The sequence below is a fragment of the Rhodnius prolixus genome, unplaced genomic scaffold (assembly GCF_049639745.1).
Source record: "Rhodnius prolixus isolate KJV_2025 unplaced genomic scaffold, Rpr scaffold_5, whole genome shotgun sequence".
NCBI classification, from domain to species: domain Eukaryota; kingdom Metazoa; phylum Arthropoda; class Insecta; order Hemiptera; family Reduviidae; genus Rhodnius; species Rhodnius prolixus.
Genome location: NW_027411624.1, coordinates 43942031 through 43961591, shown reverse-complemented (window position 1 = coordinate 43961591; position 19561 = coordinate 43942031). Strand labels below are relative to the sequence as shown.

The 19561-nt window shown below is 32.2% G+C and overlaps 2 protein-coding genes and 1 long non-coding RNA gene across 3 annotated transcripts in view; 1 reads left to right on the top strand and 2 right to left on the bottom strand.

Moving 5' to 3' along the window:
• The window catches only part of LOC141458287 (uncharacterized), a 49345-nt gene extending 45084 nt beyond the window's left edge, over positions 1–4261 (bottom strand). The window contains exons 1-2 of the long non-coding RNA XR_012460865.1: positions 3426–4261; positions 2171–2274 (exon numbers count right to left, since the gene is read on the bottom strand). This is a non-coding gene — a long non-coding RNA (uncharacterized lncRNA). The remainder of the gene's footprint in view (positions 1–2170; positions 2275–3425) is intronic.
• A 2171-nt stretch (positions 4262–6432) lies between these two features.
• On the bottom strand, positions 6433–19358 carry LOC141458146 (uncharacterized). Its single transcript, XM_074135742.1, has 8 exons — positions 18617–19358; positions 18176–18401; positions 15968–17151; positions 14549–14698; positions 13984–14042; positions 9328–9387; positions 8988–9085; positions 6433–8565 (listed from the first exon to the last, which is right to left on the bottom strand). The coding sequence occupies exons 2-8, from the start codon at positions 18221–18223 to the stop codon at positions 7312–7314; spliced, it is 2853 nt and encodes a 950-aa protein (XP_073991843.1). The 5' UTR covers positions 18224–18401; positions 18617–19358; the 3' UTR covers positions 6433–7311.
• LOC141458908 (uncharacterized) lies at positions 12633–15893 on the top strand. The gene is made up of 2 exons (XM_074137479.1): positions 12633–13126; positions 14387–15893. Exons 1-2 carry the CDS (start codon positions 12785–12787, stop codon positions 14813–14815), a joined length of 771 nt encoding a protein of 256 aa, XP_073993580.1. The 5' UTR covers positions 12633–12784; the 3' UTR covers positions 14816–15893.
• Positions 19359–19561: the final 203 nt, after the last annotated feature.

The window sequence follows — 19561 nt, the reverse complement described above, 5'->3', positions numbered from 1 at the left end:
CGATTAATACCAATTATAGAGCTACCTAAGTATTTACAAAAATATAGCAATTTAATTATTAATTTAGCTAACGTTACAAGTGTGCTCAGACTGACCATTTCAGGTATGACACTATTGGCCGTTCCTAGCCCCGCCTCTACGATTCTGATTGGTCCTTAGGTTTTAACCGCCATTTTGCCGCCAATGATATAAATACAGCTACACAAAGTATCTCCATCATCTACTTAGAAAACTGAGCACTGTTAACACTAACATGGGTTTCCACGTACTCACTTTCATGCAAATATTTTCCCTCATTGAAAATGAAAGGAAAATAGATATTATTTCTAAAGTACCCGAAGAAGTGGCTCTGATGATATTTAGGTAAGTACCATAACTACATCTAATCTATTTAGTGTGATATTTTCTTATTATTCAGATCTTAATATTTATGTTTTGTTGCAGTATGATGGACAAGGATTCCTTGGTGATGGCCAGCCAAGTATGCACACAATGGATGGATATTATTCTATCCAGCTATAAGTTAACCGCACAGTTAAAGGCTGCAATCAAACAGTTCAGAGACGATAAGGAAAATAAGTCTTCAGGATTCCAAAAATCCAGAATATCCTTAAAGAGAAAAAGGAAACAGACGGAATGTGAAGCTCCTCGTCCAAGCAAGAAGAGAAATATCAGATTTTAGAGCCACCCTCTTTTTCTTTGTAAATATTGTAGATAATTTGTAAATACGACGCTGGAAGTAAATTATTTCCACAAAATCCAAATTCTTATGTTGTTTTGTATATTTGGTGTATATATTATTTTTATAATAAACTAATTGACAAATATTAATTTTGTGTATACAAATATTTATCCCTTGATATCCCTACCTTAAATTATTCTCATTTATCTATATTCTTATTACGTGAATCCAAAACCTACTGCATTACCCAATCATCGATAATAATAAGTACTTTAGGTTTCATGGAAGGAAGTATTCATGTACGTATATTACAACCAAACAGTGGGTTCGTATTACCAATTTAAAATAAAACCCACAAGACACAAACAAACCTGGATAGGGTCTATAACTTTGAAGTATTTAATTAACAACCTCCTTAGTATTTCACTAACATCTATATGATACTATGAACTAAGTGGGCCAAGGAACAAATAATATGAAACCGATTTACAGATTATAAAACTTCAACAAATCAAACACACTCTGAAATCATGAAGGAATGTTCAACAAAAGCAAGTATTCTATCCACCAAATTTTCTTAATTTAAACATCCACACTCCTAAACTACCATTTAAATACTCGCTAAATAGAAATTGCACATGTACATCTTAATTTTATTTTAACAATCTCACTAAAATATATTAAATGAATCCAAAATTTTCTAGAATAAAGAAACTTCCACAAAATAGGCAATCTTGTTGTAAGCAGCGAATAAATCTAAATAGAGGACTAAAGATTTTCATCATTATTATTTATAGCTAACTGAACGTTAAAATCTTTTTAATTGAAATTGTTTAAGCTTAACATTACAACTATATACTAATAATTAAGTTTCAACTAAGTAAATGCAACCTAAACGAATGGATAACTAAAAAATAAAACCAACTTTTTTTTCTACTCCAGAATAACTTTCGGTACATTTAAAAATTTACACGAAACTGTAACCTACCTTTTTTTTAAAACAATACATCGTCATATGATACTATACAAATCCTAAACGTAAAGGAATAATAAAACTCGCCAAAATAGGAAACGCATGCGTTATGCAAAGGAGAATTCTTAAAAAATGGCAAACCTATTGTGGATTTGTTTAAGAATTAATAGAAAGCTAACTTATTAATATTTTTAATCCAGTAATCCTACACATTATAACTTTTGCTAAGTATAAGTCAGAACCTACTTGGATTTATACAAGTTTTTGGTGGTATTTAATGGTTACCAGATATCTGTCCAGTAGTGTTCTATAAGAGGAACGTGATAGAGAAGATATTAGATATCGACAATTGTCACTGATTTTAGACTGGCGAATCAGGTATGATGGCTTAGCATCAATGTTATTCACATACAGCATTCTCGCTTGTGATTGTAGATTATGTGTTTTATAACTACATAATCTTTTGCTGTTATGTAAAAGTAAAATTATGTAAAAAAGTAAAGTTATGTATTTACCATATACTGTAGTAGTTCTTCTTTTCGGAAGTTCTAGCATTTTTTCTTGATTATCTTTCTATATCTTGAAAATTCAATGTGTTGTTTTCAGCATGATGGTACATCTGAAATTTAAGATATTCGGAAGATCTAATGTTAATAATGAATTACCAATTTCTGCACTATGCAATAAATAAATAAATAAATAAATTGGGTTTCAAAGGACTCTATTCAAAAGTGTTCGTTAATAGTTTACAAAAGGATAGCGTCAAGATCTAACGGAGACGAGTAATGGACACAGCTTGCTGTCATTCTGATAAGAGCAAATTTGCCTTTCTGAAGCTGGAGCTTGGTCGCGGAATTTGAACTCTCTGGCTTTTTGCAGTATGGCCATGATCTTCCAAACTAATTGGTACAAATCAAAGTCGTTGCCTGTGGAAGAATGGCAGGCGTGTCCAAAAGAGGTTGCAGCTTAGAATTAGTAGGATAAATACAAATTTAAAATTTTTGACTTGTAATTGAATAGATTCCTTTACTTAAGAAGGTTGGATGCTGTTGGTTGTCTCATTTGGCCTACCCTTGCCCTAAAACTGCGAGATGACGGTAAAACAATACATCAATGATATCGTGAAAAAAAGGTCCGAAAATAGTAGGGGTATTTGTCTACCTTAGCTGTCAGATGCCTTTCGTATTGAGCCAGTGTAAAACCAAGAGCATTTCATTTGTGAAAAAATCCATAGCACATGACAAATGTGAAGATCGCACAACGCAAGTCGAATGGAATAAAAGCTGATAAACTTTCACGAGCCATCCATCCACGAGCAACCAACTAGATCTTTCTTCAAATTTTAGTAGGTATACATAAAAAAAAATAATCGAAATTCCCTTTAAATTAGATTGCAATTCATTGTTTCTATTCAGTCCCAGATTCTTTCCTTCTTCCGTATACTCTGGACAGTTGTAGAAGCTTAACGCAACGTGTTAATCGAATAATCCATTTATTTAGAATATCCTAAGCAACCTATTGTAATTATTTGTAAATTGAAACTTCATATAGTGTTCCGGTAAAGTCCGTTTTTTAATTATTCTTTATTCACATCAAGTTATGCTTAAATCATCCTCAGATCTATTCAAAGATTTTAATATTTTTTAAAAAGAAATTTCCCTCTATATTAAACGTATTTATTTAGAAAATGAATTCCAACATTACTGTTTTAAGATGTTTGTGACATACATTTGTGACACCGTAATTTACAATTAAATGAATGTAGATTACCTTGTTTCATTTGCTAAATCCCGGCAATGTGTTCTGTTCTGAATTTTCAAAAATAATACTATTACTTATTTAAAAAATTAGGCTTATTTGTTTAGTCTTCCACAATCTAAGCTGTGTGCACTTTAGTGATGGGCTATTTGAGCGGACTCGTTCCATTGGAACGAGTTGATTCAAATCCCTATTTTTAAAAAAAGTGATTCCGCCCCGCCCCAAAAAATTTAGGCAAATAAAAATGAAAATGAGGCAGCAGAAGGTTTGGAACGATTAAACATAAGAACAAATGTCACGCAATTTATTATATTATTATATCATTAAATGTTAGCTTTCCCAGTTAATAACAAAACTATATTTCTTTAACACACATTGAGTACTATCCCTAATTTCCAATTGCTCTGATAAATATAAAATTAACAACGTAATACAAATATTAACACAAAAATAGGCTAGTCAAATATAAATTAAAGCAATGCAGTTTTGTCATTATCTAGCTTGACCACTAGAAGACTGGAGTTAACTTACTTCAAGAGTATTCAAGGTAGAGAAACGGAAATGGGTAGGAAATTATTCCATAAAAATTCTAACCCTTCAAAATTATAATTACTCATAATATTTATTAACTAAGAATTGAATATCAAGCTTTTAAAATATTATCTTATTGTTTTACAAAAAGAAAAAGCTGTGTGCTTAATCTTAAACTTAGCGCTGGACACTCTTACTCTCATCTTCATTGGCGTAAGCTTGAACGTGTACATGTCAGCTAGACGGTCAAAGTAAAACTGGGCCAAAATTTAGTATTACCTAACTGGTTTACTTAGTGTAGTATCCCTCCCACTCTATCACCTATTTCACAAACATTCATCGATTGAAAATATTTTTTAGTTAAATATTCGTTTCATTGGAATACAAAAAACATTATAACGCTTTCTTAAGATGATTTGAATTTTTAAAATTTGTTTTTGTCCATTACTCTTATAAAATACGAAGAATTTCAAATAAAATATAATATACAAACACAGAATGATCTAGTGTTCAGGTGGAGTCAGTCGTAGTTACCATGACAACGGAACCGTTAAACGACTCCGGCCCAGCTCTAGCATTTTCATTGGTTAAATCCACTGGAGTTGGTGGAGTCGAATCCGGAGTGATTTAAATCCTTTTGAAACCGGACTCGTTCCATTTTTTCGTTCACTGAATCTAGCCAATAGAAATTGCTGGAGCTGGAACCGGAGTTGTTTAACGGTTCCATTGCTATGGTAACGAGGACTGACTCCACCTGCATACTAGATCATTGTGTTTGTATATTATATTTTATTTGAAATTCTTCGTATTATATAAGAGTAATGGACAAAAACAAATTTTAAAAATTAAAATCATCTTAAGAAAGCGTTATAATGTTTTTTGTATTCAAATAAAACGAATATTTAACTAAAAATTATTTCCAATCGATGAATGTTTGTGAAATTGGTGATAGAGTGGGAGGGATACTGCAGTAAGTAAACCAATTAGGTAATACTAAATTTTGGCTCAGTGTTACTTTGACTGTCTCACGGTCATGTACACGGTTAAACTTACCCAATGAAGATAAGAAGCGCTATGTTAAAGATTAAGCACACAGCTTTTTCTTTTCGTAAGATAATAAGATAATATTTTTAAAGCTTGATATACAAGTCCTAGTAAATAAATATTTCTTTATTTATGAGTAATTATCATTTTGCTTGAAGGGTTAGAATTTTTTTTATGGGAATAATTTCCTACCCATTTCCGTTTCTCTACCTTGGATCCTCTTGAAGCACGTTAACTCCAGTCTTCCAGTGGTCAAGCTAGATAATGACTAAACAGCATTGCTTTAATTTTTATAATTGACTAGTCTATTTTTATGTTAATTTTTGTGTTACGTTGTTAATTTTATATTTATCAGTGCAATTGGAAATTAGGGATAGTACTCAATGTGTGTTAAAGAAATATAGTTTTGTTATCAACTGGGAAAGCTAACATTTAATGATATTTTTTAATAAATTGCGTGACATTTTTACTAATGCATAGGGTAAGTACAGAGACCGGAATCGGTGAACGAGTTGTTGGAATCGATTCCAACCCTGGAACTGATTCAAATCCAACGAGTCCAAAGACGGACTCGTTCTGCCCATCACTAGTGCACTTTCCGAAGTTCCATTATAACCTTTTACAGAATGAACAAGAACAACCGTTACTTAACAAGTGGCGCTGCGCTTTGGTACTAGACCAAACATTAGAGAGAAAGAATAGTTTTTCCTGGTTTATTACTTTTCATTTTCTGCAAGTAAAAAGGAAAAATTGAGTTACAATAAATTTCCTGAGTACTAAAAAATATGGACTTTACATATAATTGGTCGTTGGTCACCTGAACTGACGTGTTATTAGGATCCGTTTAACTACGTAGTGTGATTTGAATGTCTCAGTTCTCTGATCAAAACATCACATTCCTTCTGTTTATTACCCTTTCCTTTATTTACCCTTAATCTACTTTCAACCTGCCCTTAATTTGGACAAATGAGATTCCTTATACTCTTTGATGGTAACGAATCAATCACTCTAAATGCAATCTGCCACCTTCATTTTTCTGAATAACACGTTATTCAACACTCTCCCCCTTATTTCGCACCGTTTTTTGTGTTTTTCACAATCAACTTGACTTCTAGCACCTAGTTTCTCTTGACGGTTCTGTAATGAATCTTATAGTTGCCAGGTTGGAAAGAGAAATATACCCTACCTTGATCTTCTTGGGGGGGGGGGGGGCTTTTTCAATTTTGCTATCTACCAAAGGCTTTAAAAGGGAGATATGAGTTAGCTGCTGGTTCTCATCGCCTTTTTCATTAAACTTTTCCAAAAAAAAAAACCTGTGTGAGTTGTTTCATCACTGTAGCGTAGACGATCTCATTGAATCAGAATACAGGCACCAAGATGGCTGAAATTCATCTATAATGCGTAAAAATGATGTAAATAGGGATGTGCTTAAAATTAATCAGAATTCAATATGAAATTTCCTTTAATTTTTGATAGGATACACATCGCAGTCACCTAATTTTTAGTGCTATTGATTCAAACTTATAAACACTCTGGAATTAAAAAGTGATATAAAATTGTATTTCAACAACATTTAGTTTTAAAAGTAATAAGTGTCTTTTGGCTAGCAATGTAAAATACATGCACGAGAGTTACAAAACAATAATTTTCCTATTAAATTATATATACAGTTCATTTGCATACATTTGTATTTAGTCGTACAATTTAAAACAACCAAAAAACCCTATACGTCTCGTTATTTCGCCCACATTTGTCGTTATTTTATTCACATTTTTGAATAAGATCACGAATTTTTCAAGCCTAACTAAATAAATAATAAAATATTAACAATGATAACAACAGTTCGAAACAGATTAGATTCGAAATTCATGAGGCAGTGTTGTAAATTGATTAGCTTCTGGTAGAGGATTAGCAAGTAATGAATAAATATATTTCCAAGACTAAACATTGGGTTCAACAATAATTACTCATTTGAAACACCATCTCGATTAACTCTATACGACATTCTGTGAAATGTGTTCGCAAAACTGATTTATAAGATTCGGTAATAACCACTTCACACAATTTATGGTATCTCGTCAAAAAAAAAAAGTTATTTTAAATATTCTAATACCGCACTAAGTTGCAATCACATTCATTTCACTTTTGGAGTGTTCTCTCTCTTTAAAAAATAAAATTGAAGATTTTATACAATGCAAACTTCATTCTTGACACTTGAATGAATTCTTGCCTAAATGTATTTCCTAAAGTATTTTCAAATCTAACAGTAAAAAAAATCCATTTAATTGCAGTATTTCGCCTGGTAAAATAAAAACTATAATCACTAACTTTCATACGCCAGTTTCTCGCTACAATGTGTTAACAAATGTACATTAAGTTTTGATAGTGTTGCAAAAATAAAATCACATACATTACATCTGTATGGTTTTTCGCCGAAATGTGTTCGCATGTGTACATTCAATTTTGAAAGTGTTGTAAAACTATAAAAGCATTCATTGCACTTGTAAGGTTTCTCGCCAAAATGTGTTCGCATATGTATATTCAGTCTGGATGGTGTGGTAAAATTTTCTTCACATTCATCGCATTTGTAAGGTTTTTCAGTGATATGCGTGGTTTGTTTGTGTACTTTTAATCTAGAATATGCTGTGAAATTCTCACCACACTCACTACATTTAAACGGATTGTCGCCAGAATGTGACAGCCTATGTATCTTTAAACTGGATGATGTTGTACAAGTGTAATCACATTCATTACATTTATATGGCTTTTCGCCTGAATGTTTTCTAATATGCTCTTTTAATCTTGAAGATCTTGCACAACTGTATTTACATAGATTACATTTATATGGTTTCTCGCCTGAATGTGTTCGCACATGTACTCGCAAGCCTGAGGACGATGTACAACTGAAATCACATTCATTACACTTGTAAGGTTTATCGCCTGAATGTATTCGAACGTGTACTTTCAAAGCTGAAGCCGATGTGCTCCTATAATCACATACATTACATTTATATGGTTTTTCGCCTGAATGTGTTCGCGTATGTATTTTCAAATATTCCACCGTAGCACAACTGTAATCACATGTGATACATTTGAATGGTTTCTCGCCTGAATGTGATCGCTTGTGCACTTTTAAATAAGCGAGCGTTGCACAGCTGTAACTACACTCTGTACACTTATATGGTTTATCTCCTGAAGGTATTTCCATTTGCACTTCCAAACATTCAAACGCTGCAATATTATCATCACCTTCATCGCCCTGAGATGGTTTCTTTTTTGAATGTTTTCTCTTATGAATTCTTAAATAGCCGTACGTTGGAGCACTATATTCACATTCAGTGCATTTATATGGCATGACGCCCGAATGAATACGCATATGAAAATCAAATCGCGCTGCTGTAGTAAAACTATTCTCGCATTCACTACATTTATACGGCTTCTCTTCGCTCTTCTCTTGCGTTCGAGCAGGTTCTTCTGATGCTTCTCCCTTGTTAACGTCGCCTTCCTTTTCTACACCTTCCTTATGCTGTTCTTTATCTCGACTTTGTACAGCTTCACTTTCCGCAAGAATACAAATCTGTAAAAATATTAATCTAAGATTAGAAACTGCTGGATATTAAAAGACATTCACCACTGACGAAAACATTCAGGATGCTATTGCGCTGTAATAATCACATTTCGTACACAATCATACACAGTTCATAAGGTTAGGCTTCAGAACTGGTTGACCATCACATCGTTGGTACGTACAAACTACCTTATTAGGTATCGTGGACGGAGGCGACTAGCAAACATAGGGACTCGCCTCTAAACACTCGGCTATAGTGGCGCCTAAATATTAAGTTTAACTTAATATTAATAAATTGCTAGAAATGTAGGAGTTGAAAAAGTTCTGGTATCATTGATTTTGTACCCATTGCACAATTGTAAAATACTAACTAAAAATTAAACAATTTGTCATTTACAAACCTAATTAAACAAATAAAAAATGGTATGTACCTGTAGGTAATCGGTAACATCTATGTCCATTGCAGTTGACATTTTTTCTTCAGCAAACCGAAACTTTAAAAGAATAATCTTTTTGGTATATACTCTTCAAGAAATAATATACGTAGTTTTCAGATTTATAGCAACTATGCAGGTTATTTGACAAGGAATTTTGGCAAATAAACTCAAGTAACACTTTGTTTCAACCTAAAATAATAGTTTTTCCATTAATTTATATCGAAAAAATAATTACTTATTAGTATTGTCTCAGATGAATAAAAATATATTAGTGATCGAATGATAATAGACACATATAATCAAATAAAATATTATAACTAAATTATATAATTACTTTGATCATGTTTCAATGGGCGTTCTGAACAATTATAACAACATTCAAATAAAGTCATAACTGTAAAATCAAAATATTAAAAATTCTAATTAATAGATTTGAGATACATAGCACTGAGATTTTTTTAATACTATGCTACGATTCACAAGCCCTAATTTTTGACCACCGATAAGGTAAACCGTATTCCTTCTCATAGTCCCGTCAATAATTGGCCCCAGTTCTCAAGGCGGACTAAACAGACTGTACCCAAGCCATCTGATAAGTTTTACAGGCAGATATGCTCAAAAAAACAAATCCACTGGGTTTTTTTTTTTATTCACTTTCCAGCTCCTTTGAATGTGTGGGACAGAAGTAGAGGAAACGATCTCTCTTATATCCTGTTTGATTGTGATAAGAAAGTGATCGGAAAACCTTAGATCTTGTAAAAAGTTCTGTTTCCTTTGCTTCTAACGCACTAAAAGAGGACGGCGTAGTTATCCTCATTTCACTTCACTGTCTAGAAACAGGACCAGCTTTCATTTTCTAATCTAATCTCAACTAATCGCGTGGTTAGTTCGCCAAGATGAATGAAAATGGTTAAGCGGTTTTTAAGAAAGATTCCGAAACCTATTATGAAAAAGTTACACTTCTAGTTCACCCTTAATTTTATAATTAGCAAAACATTACTGTTGAAGTCAAGGATATTACTTTTATTTTACAGAAAATTTGAATTATTTATCTTTTACAGAAAAAAATGCAAAAGTTTCGTAGTTTTTTATGTCCAACTTTTAAAAAAAGGGGGATGTTCGAGAAAAAATTCAATGTCTGAACTCTCTGTTCTAAAAAAAAAAACACTATCTTGATAAATTAAAGATTCCAGAAGATGGAAAGAACTGGAGAGATTACAATTTTGTTGCCAGATACAGATTCTTCAAGGTTTCTCCTTAATATCATATAATTACAACTATGTTTCCTAGGACATATTTTGAAGATCTTGCACAACTGTATTTACATAGATTACATTTATATGGTTTCTCGCCTGAATGTGTTCGCACATGTACTAGCAAACCTGAGGACGTTCTTTAGGAAGCCAACTTTAATTGGAATAAAACATTTTTTCCAAATACCTTCTTCTGAATTAATGCCTGTAATAATCCAAATTTTGTAGCAAATTATTACCTTTTCCCAGAACTCTCACAGACGGAAGTTCAATGAATTCACTGAAAGTATCATTACTTGAAATGTTCACAGACTAAAACAAATATAAATAAAAAGCTAATTAGAACGAAATTAAGTAATTCTGAATTATACTAGGTCAAGATGGCTGCCCCATTTAACTCTTTACATCATTACACTTGGTAAATGTTCTATTATTATTTTTTTTAGTCATAGTGAATAAGCTTATTTCTTTGATGTAACTAACCAGAAATAAGTATAATGGCTTTGCTATAGGAAATGTTAAAATTTAATACTTTGAATTGAAAATGGATTATATATTTCTTGCTATTTTCCCGTTTATTCAAAAACTCTTTCCTAATGATATTATCGTGAAACTTCATTATACGAAATATTGTAGATAAGATCTAAAACAAAGCTTTTAAGATAATATAACCCCTAACTTGTAAAGTATCTTCATTTTAATTGTACCGTAGTGTAGCAAGTTTTTAGCACGCGAAATAATAAACAATATACTCGGAATTATAATGAGAATTGAGGAGGGATGATAGCTATTAGCCCTAATTACGCTAAATTTAATAAGCCTAAATATTGAAGTTTAAAATCTGTATAAGCAATATTGCTTTTGCTAGAAAAAATAAATAAAAATGCGCTAACCTGTTTCCTTTTTCGCACTTAACTAAATATTCCATGTTTAATTACAGGATTTTTCTGAGATACAAACATAGACATCATCTATATTCTATTCGTTAATAACCTTAACAAAATTGACACTCTGGAGAAAGTAACAGTCATATCGTAAATACCGTACCTTGTGGCGCACCGCTAAGGCTGGAAACGTAAATAAATAATATTCGGGGGACCCTCCCTTTACTTCAAACCCTTAAAATGTAGCAACTCGTACATTCAGTGTTTTTTGTATCATTCAACTTGCTTTTTCATTAAGTAAAAAAGCAGAGCATGCCTTTAAAGAGATGAAATAGGAAATGCAAGAGGCTGTCATTATATTACAGAAACTTATGATTCCCAATAAATTGTTTTAGTTTATTTGCTAACACTCAATTTACTTAGGTATGCCACATCTACCCTTATTATTATTTTTTTCATTTTACTTTCTAACATAACAAAGTAAGTTACAATATTTTTTATAGAAAAATTGTTGATGTTTTAATACAGAGTATAATTTGTTTTAATAACTTAAAATAAAGTTTTATGGTAAGAAAATTGTTTGATAATTTGTTTTTGTCAAAATCCTCCACTTCTGTATTTTTTACTGACTATTTATATTTATACTAATTTTTCTTATTATATGTACATAGGTATAAAGATTTCTTGTACAATTACATTTTTGTATCAAGGGTCCATTTTAGTATGTTACTATGTACGTAATTTATTTATCAAATAGATCAAAAACTGAAAGGATTATTCACCGTTAAACTTGATAGAGATCCAAACAAAACAAAAAGTTAATAAAATTAAAAGATACTTTCTTCGTTGTCATCATTATTATCAGCTATTGTGAGTAATAAACGCACAGAAGGATACAAAAATTAGTCAGCATACTTTTTGCAGAATTGGAATCAGGGAGTCCACATATGTATGTAATTCACGGACCACGAGTATACTATTATTTTTCTAATTCCTGGTCAAATTAATGTATTATTCTTTTAAATTTTCCGGAGTTTTCAAACCTCTCTTAATAAAAACTATACAATTGCAGTATAAGTTGGTACATTTAAAATATTTTCTAAAACATACAAGTTGTGATTGCTTATAGATCTTATTGTCACAGTAAGATATTTTGTTGGAGAACTAGGAAAACATTGTTGTGTGTGTTTCACATTATATTTTGAATCAACCCTTATACAACTGGCCTACTGGGCAGTTTTAATAAATAAGAATTAGGTTCATTTCAAATAGTTATATATTCACCTACTTCAAGGCTGTAACACACGATGCAGGCAGGTTAGCGTTCTGTTGTTTGACCTGCTCGGGGTCAACATACTTGCTTGACCTGCCTCCTACGTACTTAGTGCAGGTAACTTGCATGCTATTTTGATGCAGGTAACTTGCACGTTATTTTCATGCAGGTTGGGTGACTTTTTTAAGAGCAATCTACTTTACGCAGGTTGGTATCACACTCAGCAAAAGGGTCACAAGCAGGTAACCTGCATCTAACCTACACCATGTAGATGAACACTCGCTGATTCAGTGCCCTGTTAACATATTTTTTTTATTGCCCATCATCAATGTTTCCTTTAGCTTTTATTTTCTTAAAATTTCTTTTGTATTATAAGAAAAAATGAGTGAGAAAAGGTGGACTGAAGAACAAACTGTCCAGTTTGTTGAAAGATACAAACAGTTAGAAACATTGTGGAACGTAAAAAGTGGTTTGTATAAAAACAAACACGCCAGAGAAAGTGCTTTAAAAGAACTGGTTAAATTCATGAACATTGATGGTTTTGGCATAGAAGAGGCCAAAAATAAAATTCGTAGTTTACGTGCTACTTACATTGGTGAAAGAAATAAAATTGACAGATCAGTGAGCAATGGAGCTGAACAGGTTTATAAACCAAATATGAAATGGTTTTATATTTTAGAGCCTATTATGGGCCTGTCTGTTAAAAGAAAATCATTTAGTACGGTAGGTGAAGTTAATCTTTTTCTCAAAAAGTGTATTTGGTATTATGTGTTTCGCATACCTTTACTTTTTCTATTTTATATTGAACTCTGGATTGTTGAACGTTTCATAAGTATTATGTCAGTCACTAATGAGGGCACATATTCGTGCTTCAGTTTTGGCAAATAGAGAAAGACGAGTTATTAAAACTACACCCATTAAACCAGGGTTCAATACTTGAAGTATTTGGGAATCCCTCCCGACTACCCACTTCTTTCTAACCCCCTTATACTTTGGTTCACCTAGCTTCGACATCGATATTTGCTAATGAAAGATTTCTGTGTGTATGAGAGTATAGTAAGCAAGTTTTGAATGGAAAGAAGTCGTCAAGAATAACATTTAAAAAAAAAAAAATTAGGAGTATTAATTAGACCACACCTTTGGCCTTTTTTTTCTCAGGACATTGCCAGGAACCTTCAACCAAGAAATATAGTCCTTCTTAAACCATTCATGAAATAGTTCATGAAATCTTCTCCATGTGGCGCTAAAGTATTGGATCCAGTATTGATATTTTGTAGCTGTGATTGTAACCAACTGAAGTCAAAAAAAGTTACGTTTGCCGATCTTACAAGTAGTTACAAGACTACATTCGATCATACTTATTTCATAGGAGCTCGAATCCAACTTGTATCTTCCAACAGGTGTACCTCAAAATTTAGTGAAATTCTGTTCTACTTCTTTCGAAAACTCTTTTCCAATAGTTTAACTTGTTTTAATTTCGAAAAAATTGCTCTGAGTAAAATAAACCCAAGAAATAGGAACAATTACCTCTTACGCGAGGAAGTATTGCAATGTGCAAACTTTAGGAGTTTTGAACTTACCTTCATTTCCAAAAATTGGTATTCCAAACTTTCTGGCATTCTCTTTATGGTCCTCATATCTAAAATGGAAAAATCCCCACAAGTTTTAATTCTGTTTGAATTAGTGGCGTCGAAGGGTTGTTTTAATGAGAATAGTTATTGGAAAATCAGTTAGCCGGAAAAGCTAGCATTTTTTAAAGAGATTTACCACTTTTAACAGAAAATAGGGGAGACTGTGACAAAACCCTTCCTTCAACAGTATCATTTTATAATAGTGGATATGTTTAATAATAAAATCAATTATATCTTTTTGCTTTTGTGGTAAGTCTTGCGAGTTTTCACTTTCACATTTTTTTTAAATTTTATTTTCATTTTTTATCCAATTTATGTCTTTACATACGATTCACTACCTTCTTCTTTTCAGGACTTGCTTTATGATAGCCAAAAGAAAGGTGACGCAGGTGTGTTAACTGGCTCCCAACAAACTGAATTGATGGTTATGTGTTCACCTCCACCAATTTCAAAGATCGAACCTCCAGACTCCCCAATTTCTGCGCCATCACATTGTGAAGAAAAAAACACATACACATATGTAAAACCCATAAAACGGCCAAGACCACAGCCACAAGAGCCTACTGGTAAAGAACTAAAAAATGTTTCTGAAAACATCCACAGAAAAGGTGGGAATCCGTTTGATGATGAATGTGACATATTTGGAGAGTATGTCAGCGTCCAACTGAAGCAATTAGCCCTTGAAGAACGCATTGTAGTTCAAAGAGAAATCACAGATTTACTGACAAATGCTAGGTTGAGTCAAATTAGAACATCACATTCACCTTATTCGGATTCGTAAATTTCAAAGAGTGCCTTCAATAATCATAAGATAAGGATGTCGCCTCTCGGGATGCCATCTGTTGTACAATGAGAGATGAGCTTAGTTTTCCAGACGATGATTTGCCACTTAAGGTCGAAAATGTTATTTAAGACAACTTTTCGCAACGAGACGGTTTTGGTTGAACGAGAGTATTTGATTGAAAATATACCCACTAGAGGAATGAATAAGCTACTTCAAAGAATACTTAACGTTCAGAGAGAGTTGATGTTAAACTCTTGAATATTAAACTATTTAAGTTTATCAATACTTCAGACAATTACTATTAATCACGATCCAAGGAACCACAAGACCCTCCCTGAATCGAAAGCGCAGGGGTTTCTGTGTGAGTTCGGAGTCTCGGAGAAGAAGTTAGCGCCACAGTATATTTTCTCATGAAACGCTACTGCCAGAAAGCCATCGAAGTTATTAGGAGTTAGAGAAGGATTATTCCCTCTCATGGGGGAGAGATGATCAGGCACCCAATTAAAAAAATATTTAGCTAAATCAGATCTTGTTCAAAAATACTAATATTAATTGAATACATTGATAGAAGTATAGCAATTCTCTTAACTATTCTTTCGAAGTTTACCTCTGTAAGAAATCCTAGAATTAAAAAGATACTTCAGAGGATAATGCCGCCCAACAGATAGATTTCCAGGTTCCTAACTTCACTCTTATTAAAACAAATTAAAAAGATGATCTGGAGACTTCGTAGCCAATAATTTTTCCAAGATAGCAGTGTCCTAAACTCTTCAAGTTTTTTCTAGTTTCTAGTCACATTAATTTCCTACTTCAGTCAAATTATTATGACATGGGTTCAATGAAATATATATATTTTATAAAAGTTATAATTTCATAAAATTTGTAAAAAAATATGTCAGCCTATAAATTAGATTCTTTTCAGTACCTATCATCTTTTCAATATCATCTTACTATCACGAAAGTGAAGAATAATATAAACTGAAAATGTATAAATAGATTTAATTAGGAAAACATTGCTTTATTTAGCAATTGCAGTATTACAAAAACTTTTGGATTAAAGGAGATGCAACTAGTACGCAAATTTTCTTCTTTTCATTTTCTGCTACACTTGTATGTGCTCTATCAAACTTGGTAACAATGCTAAAAAGCTATGTGTTTTTATTTAAATGTGTTCCTTTATGTAATTTTAATCTAGTGTTTGTTTTACATCTATAATCACATTCATTACATTTATAAGGCCTCTCGCCTGAATGAATTCGCGTATGCACTTTCATACTTGAAGATGTTGCACAAGAGTGACCACATATTTCACATTTATATGGCTTCTCACCGGAGTGCCTACGCAAATGTATCCTCAAATTCCTGAATACTGTACTAGAGTAATTACATTCACTACACTTGTATGGCTTTTCACCTGAATGTGTTCGCTTATGTACTTTTAGTGTAGAACTTGTTGTAGCACTATAATCACATTCACTGCATTTATAAGGCTTTTCGCCTGAATGTATACGCATATGCACTTTCAAAGCTGAGGACGTTGCACTACTGTGACCACATTCGTTACACTGATATGGCTTGGCGCCTGAATGTATTTGCTTATGTACTTTTAGTCCTGAACGTGTTAAACAACTGTAATCACATTCGTTACATTTATACAGCTTTTCACCTGAATGTGTTCGCAAGTGTACCTGCAACCTTGAGGCTCTTGAACAGCTGTAGCCACAGTCAATACACTTATAAAGCTTTTCTTTTGAATGTGTTCGCTTGTGCACTCTGAAATTTAAATATTCTTTACAAATATAATCACATAGATTGCATTTGAATTGTTTTTCACATAAATGCGTTCGCTTGTGTACTTTAAAACTTGAAGACTCTTTACAACTAAAGTTACATTCTCTACATTTATACAGTTTATCGCGTAAATGTGTACGCAAATGTTTCCGCAATCTTGAGGGCGCTTTACATCTGTAATCACATTGAATACACTTATGAGGCTTTTCTCCTGGCTTTCTATGTATAGATTTTTTCATACCTGGCATTAGGAAATAATTATGATCCCATTCATTGTAATAGCATAGATTTCCACTCGTTTGCAATAGAACATTTTCGTGCAAAGACCAAATGTTATCATATTCATTGCAATGATTTGGCTTCCCATTAAAATTTACGAATTTTGTACAATTATAAACAGTAGCACTACATTTATTCGATATTTTTTCGATTAATGGTACCTCCACGGGTACTATCAACTCTTCTTCATTATAGGTACTTCCTGAGTCTTCCACATCAGTTTCTTCCATAAAAGCTTCTGTATTTTCATCTAAGAAATTATCCTAGAATAATAAGTTCGACATTAGTTTCGTGTACAAAAGAAAAGAATACTTGAATATTTTAACCTACCACTACCCCAGAAGGTTTTAAATAAAAATTTTTCTGGAAAATGTTTCAAATAAACTTATATCACCGACTGTACAATGCAAACAAAATTTAAAGAAAATCATGCAGCCGTTTTCGTGAATATCTCAAAAAAGTAAAGTACATTCTGTACAGTTGTACTTCCTGATTGAGGAATTTTGATCTTTAATTACAGTAATATTTAGTTCCAGCTACCAAAAACTAATTCAATTTGTGCGCACATATTGCGCTAAGAATATTTTCTAAAAACCACTTTTTTGGGATTCAACAGACCTTAAAACCGATATTTCCAGTGAAAACGTGAAAATGAAAATTTTACATGATTGTAATAATTTTCCTTATCATAAGAGAGAGTAAAGAGTGACTATTTTTTTCTGAGGCAGGTAACTAACAATTTAATCTAAAAAATTTTAAATTATTTCAATTAATATAATCTGAAGTCTACACCAGGAATCGTACCTAGTACCACAATACGTACATCATAGCTAGTTGGTCCTCGGCTCAATCAGCTAGGTTTCAAAATTCGAGAGTTTAGCTCTGAGAGGTAATGCATTTTTTTTTTTATGGCGGTTCTGTACCATCCTCGGCTTATAAAATTTGGTTAAAAACAATGCAGTAATTTCTAGTTTTACTTGAAGTGCAATTCATATAGGCCCAACCAGATAAATAGATAAGGCAAACTAAATATGAATAATACGATTAATAGTAACCATTTTCAATTAGAACCGTATAATTGCATTAAAACAGTCTGTGAAATGTCACTTGGATGATTTAGGTGACCAAAATGAAATCACTCTTTAATTTAAATAAGGAAGAGATGTACATAAATTGACATTATGAGAAGTTGAGAGTTCCTATAATCCTGCAAATGGATCTGTAGAGTACTGACTGCGAAGTAAGTACATAATTTGTAGGGGAAAAAATTAAAAAAATCAACAATACCTGTTCATTGTTGAAAATGTCTTCCACTTTAATGAATACAGTTTCCATCGTGAAGACCAAATATCTTTCAATTTCCAGAAGTTCCTTGATTCACACTTCTCAACAGTAATCTAACGGAATTGCAACAATTGTGCTGCACTATTAGAAAATGATTGTTCTGTGATTTTTATTTTATCCTAGAACAGTAGCTGTATAAATCGTCGAGATTCGCATGGATTCGTGCTTGCTTCAAATAAAAACAAAATAATGTTTATACACTTTAAGATGTTTACCTCTTTATATAGTATTGCAACTAATTTGACCATGTTGTTTTAAATATGTTAGCACAAATCTTTAGAAACAATCAATTAAAAAATGGTTGTTACTCTTTCATATCACAGTATCTGTCATCTATCTTATAACAAATATTACAAAATAAAATTAAAAAAATAAAAGGAGTACCAAATTATTTTTTATATTTCATTCCTTGCTTCTTTGAGTAAACTCCAATTCAGTGTCGTATTGTTCTTTCAACACCAAGCCTTCGAGGAAGTATGATTATAACATTATACAAACAGCAGCTCTTTTGAGAACTAAAATGAAAATTCATTAACATACAATTGAAAATAAATAATGAATTTTTTGCAGTTACAATTTGTCTAACTAAAGCACTTTGAAATGAACTCTCATGTGATTACAAACGACCACTTTGTTTCCTTCTTACTTCTCAATAACTTTTCGAATCAGTTTCTTTTTATCACTTCTTGTTTAACAACATACTTTCATCTAAATTTCGATGAGGTAACAGTCACCTGTCAAAGTTACATCTTGAACTTGATAATTGCTATAGTAGCGCTGTTGTTTGGAAATAAAAGTAACTGAAATTGTGAAGCCCGTTTAAATGTATAAATGGACTGATTGCAATCTCCTAAAGAAATCTGTATTTAAACTACACTATATGACTGGTTTAAGGATTAGTGAAGCTAGCTTATCTGTTGGTGTCTTTAGAGAATAAATTCCTCAGGTTAGCTTGAATTACATAAAGAACTGCGTGATTGCAATCAGTGCATTTTTCCTAAACATTTCACGAGAAGTAAAATCTGATTTTTCAGAAAGAAGAGCTGCAAGTAAAGCACTCATTTTATTGTATCTAGATCTTAGGTATAAAATGCTAATAGATTTGACTATTTTAAGTGGATGAATAAGGCTTATGACTTTTTATTGTTATATGTTTTTAATATTAACTTTAGGTTAAATATCGTATCTACGGTTAAACATCGTATCTCGTATCTAGTCTCTAGAGCATTCTTGTGACATCCATCAATTTAGAGAGCCCCACTCCGATTATTCCAGATATTTTTTCAAAAGTTTCTTTTGGAAAAATACGAAATAAAAAAATAAAGAATG

Bases quoted from the DNA above. Each gene is read 5' to 3' on its own strand.
- LOC141458146 (XM_074135742.1), bottom strand. From the start codon at position 18,223: ATGGAAACTGTATTCATTAAAGTGGAAGACATTTTCAACAATGAACAG. The intron at 17,152-18,175 runs GTATTGTTGATT...TTATTATTCTAG, and splicing joins ACATTTTCAACAATGAACAG to GATAATTTCTTAGATGAAAA. The intron at 14,043-14,548 runs GTATGTGTTTTT...TTTCCATTTTAG, and splicing joins TTTATGGGTTTTACATATGT to ATATGAGGACCATAAAGAGA.
- LOC141458908 (XM_074137479.1), top strand. From the start codon at position 12,785: ATGAGTGAGAAAAGGTGGACTGAAGAACAAACTGTCCAGTTTGTTGAA. The intron at 13,127-14,386 runs GTAGGTGAAGTT...TCTTCTTTTCAG, and splicing joins AAAGAAAATCATTTAGTACG to GACTTGCTTTATGATAGCCA.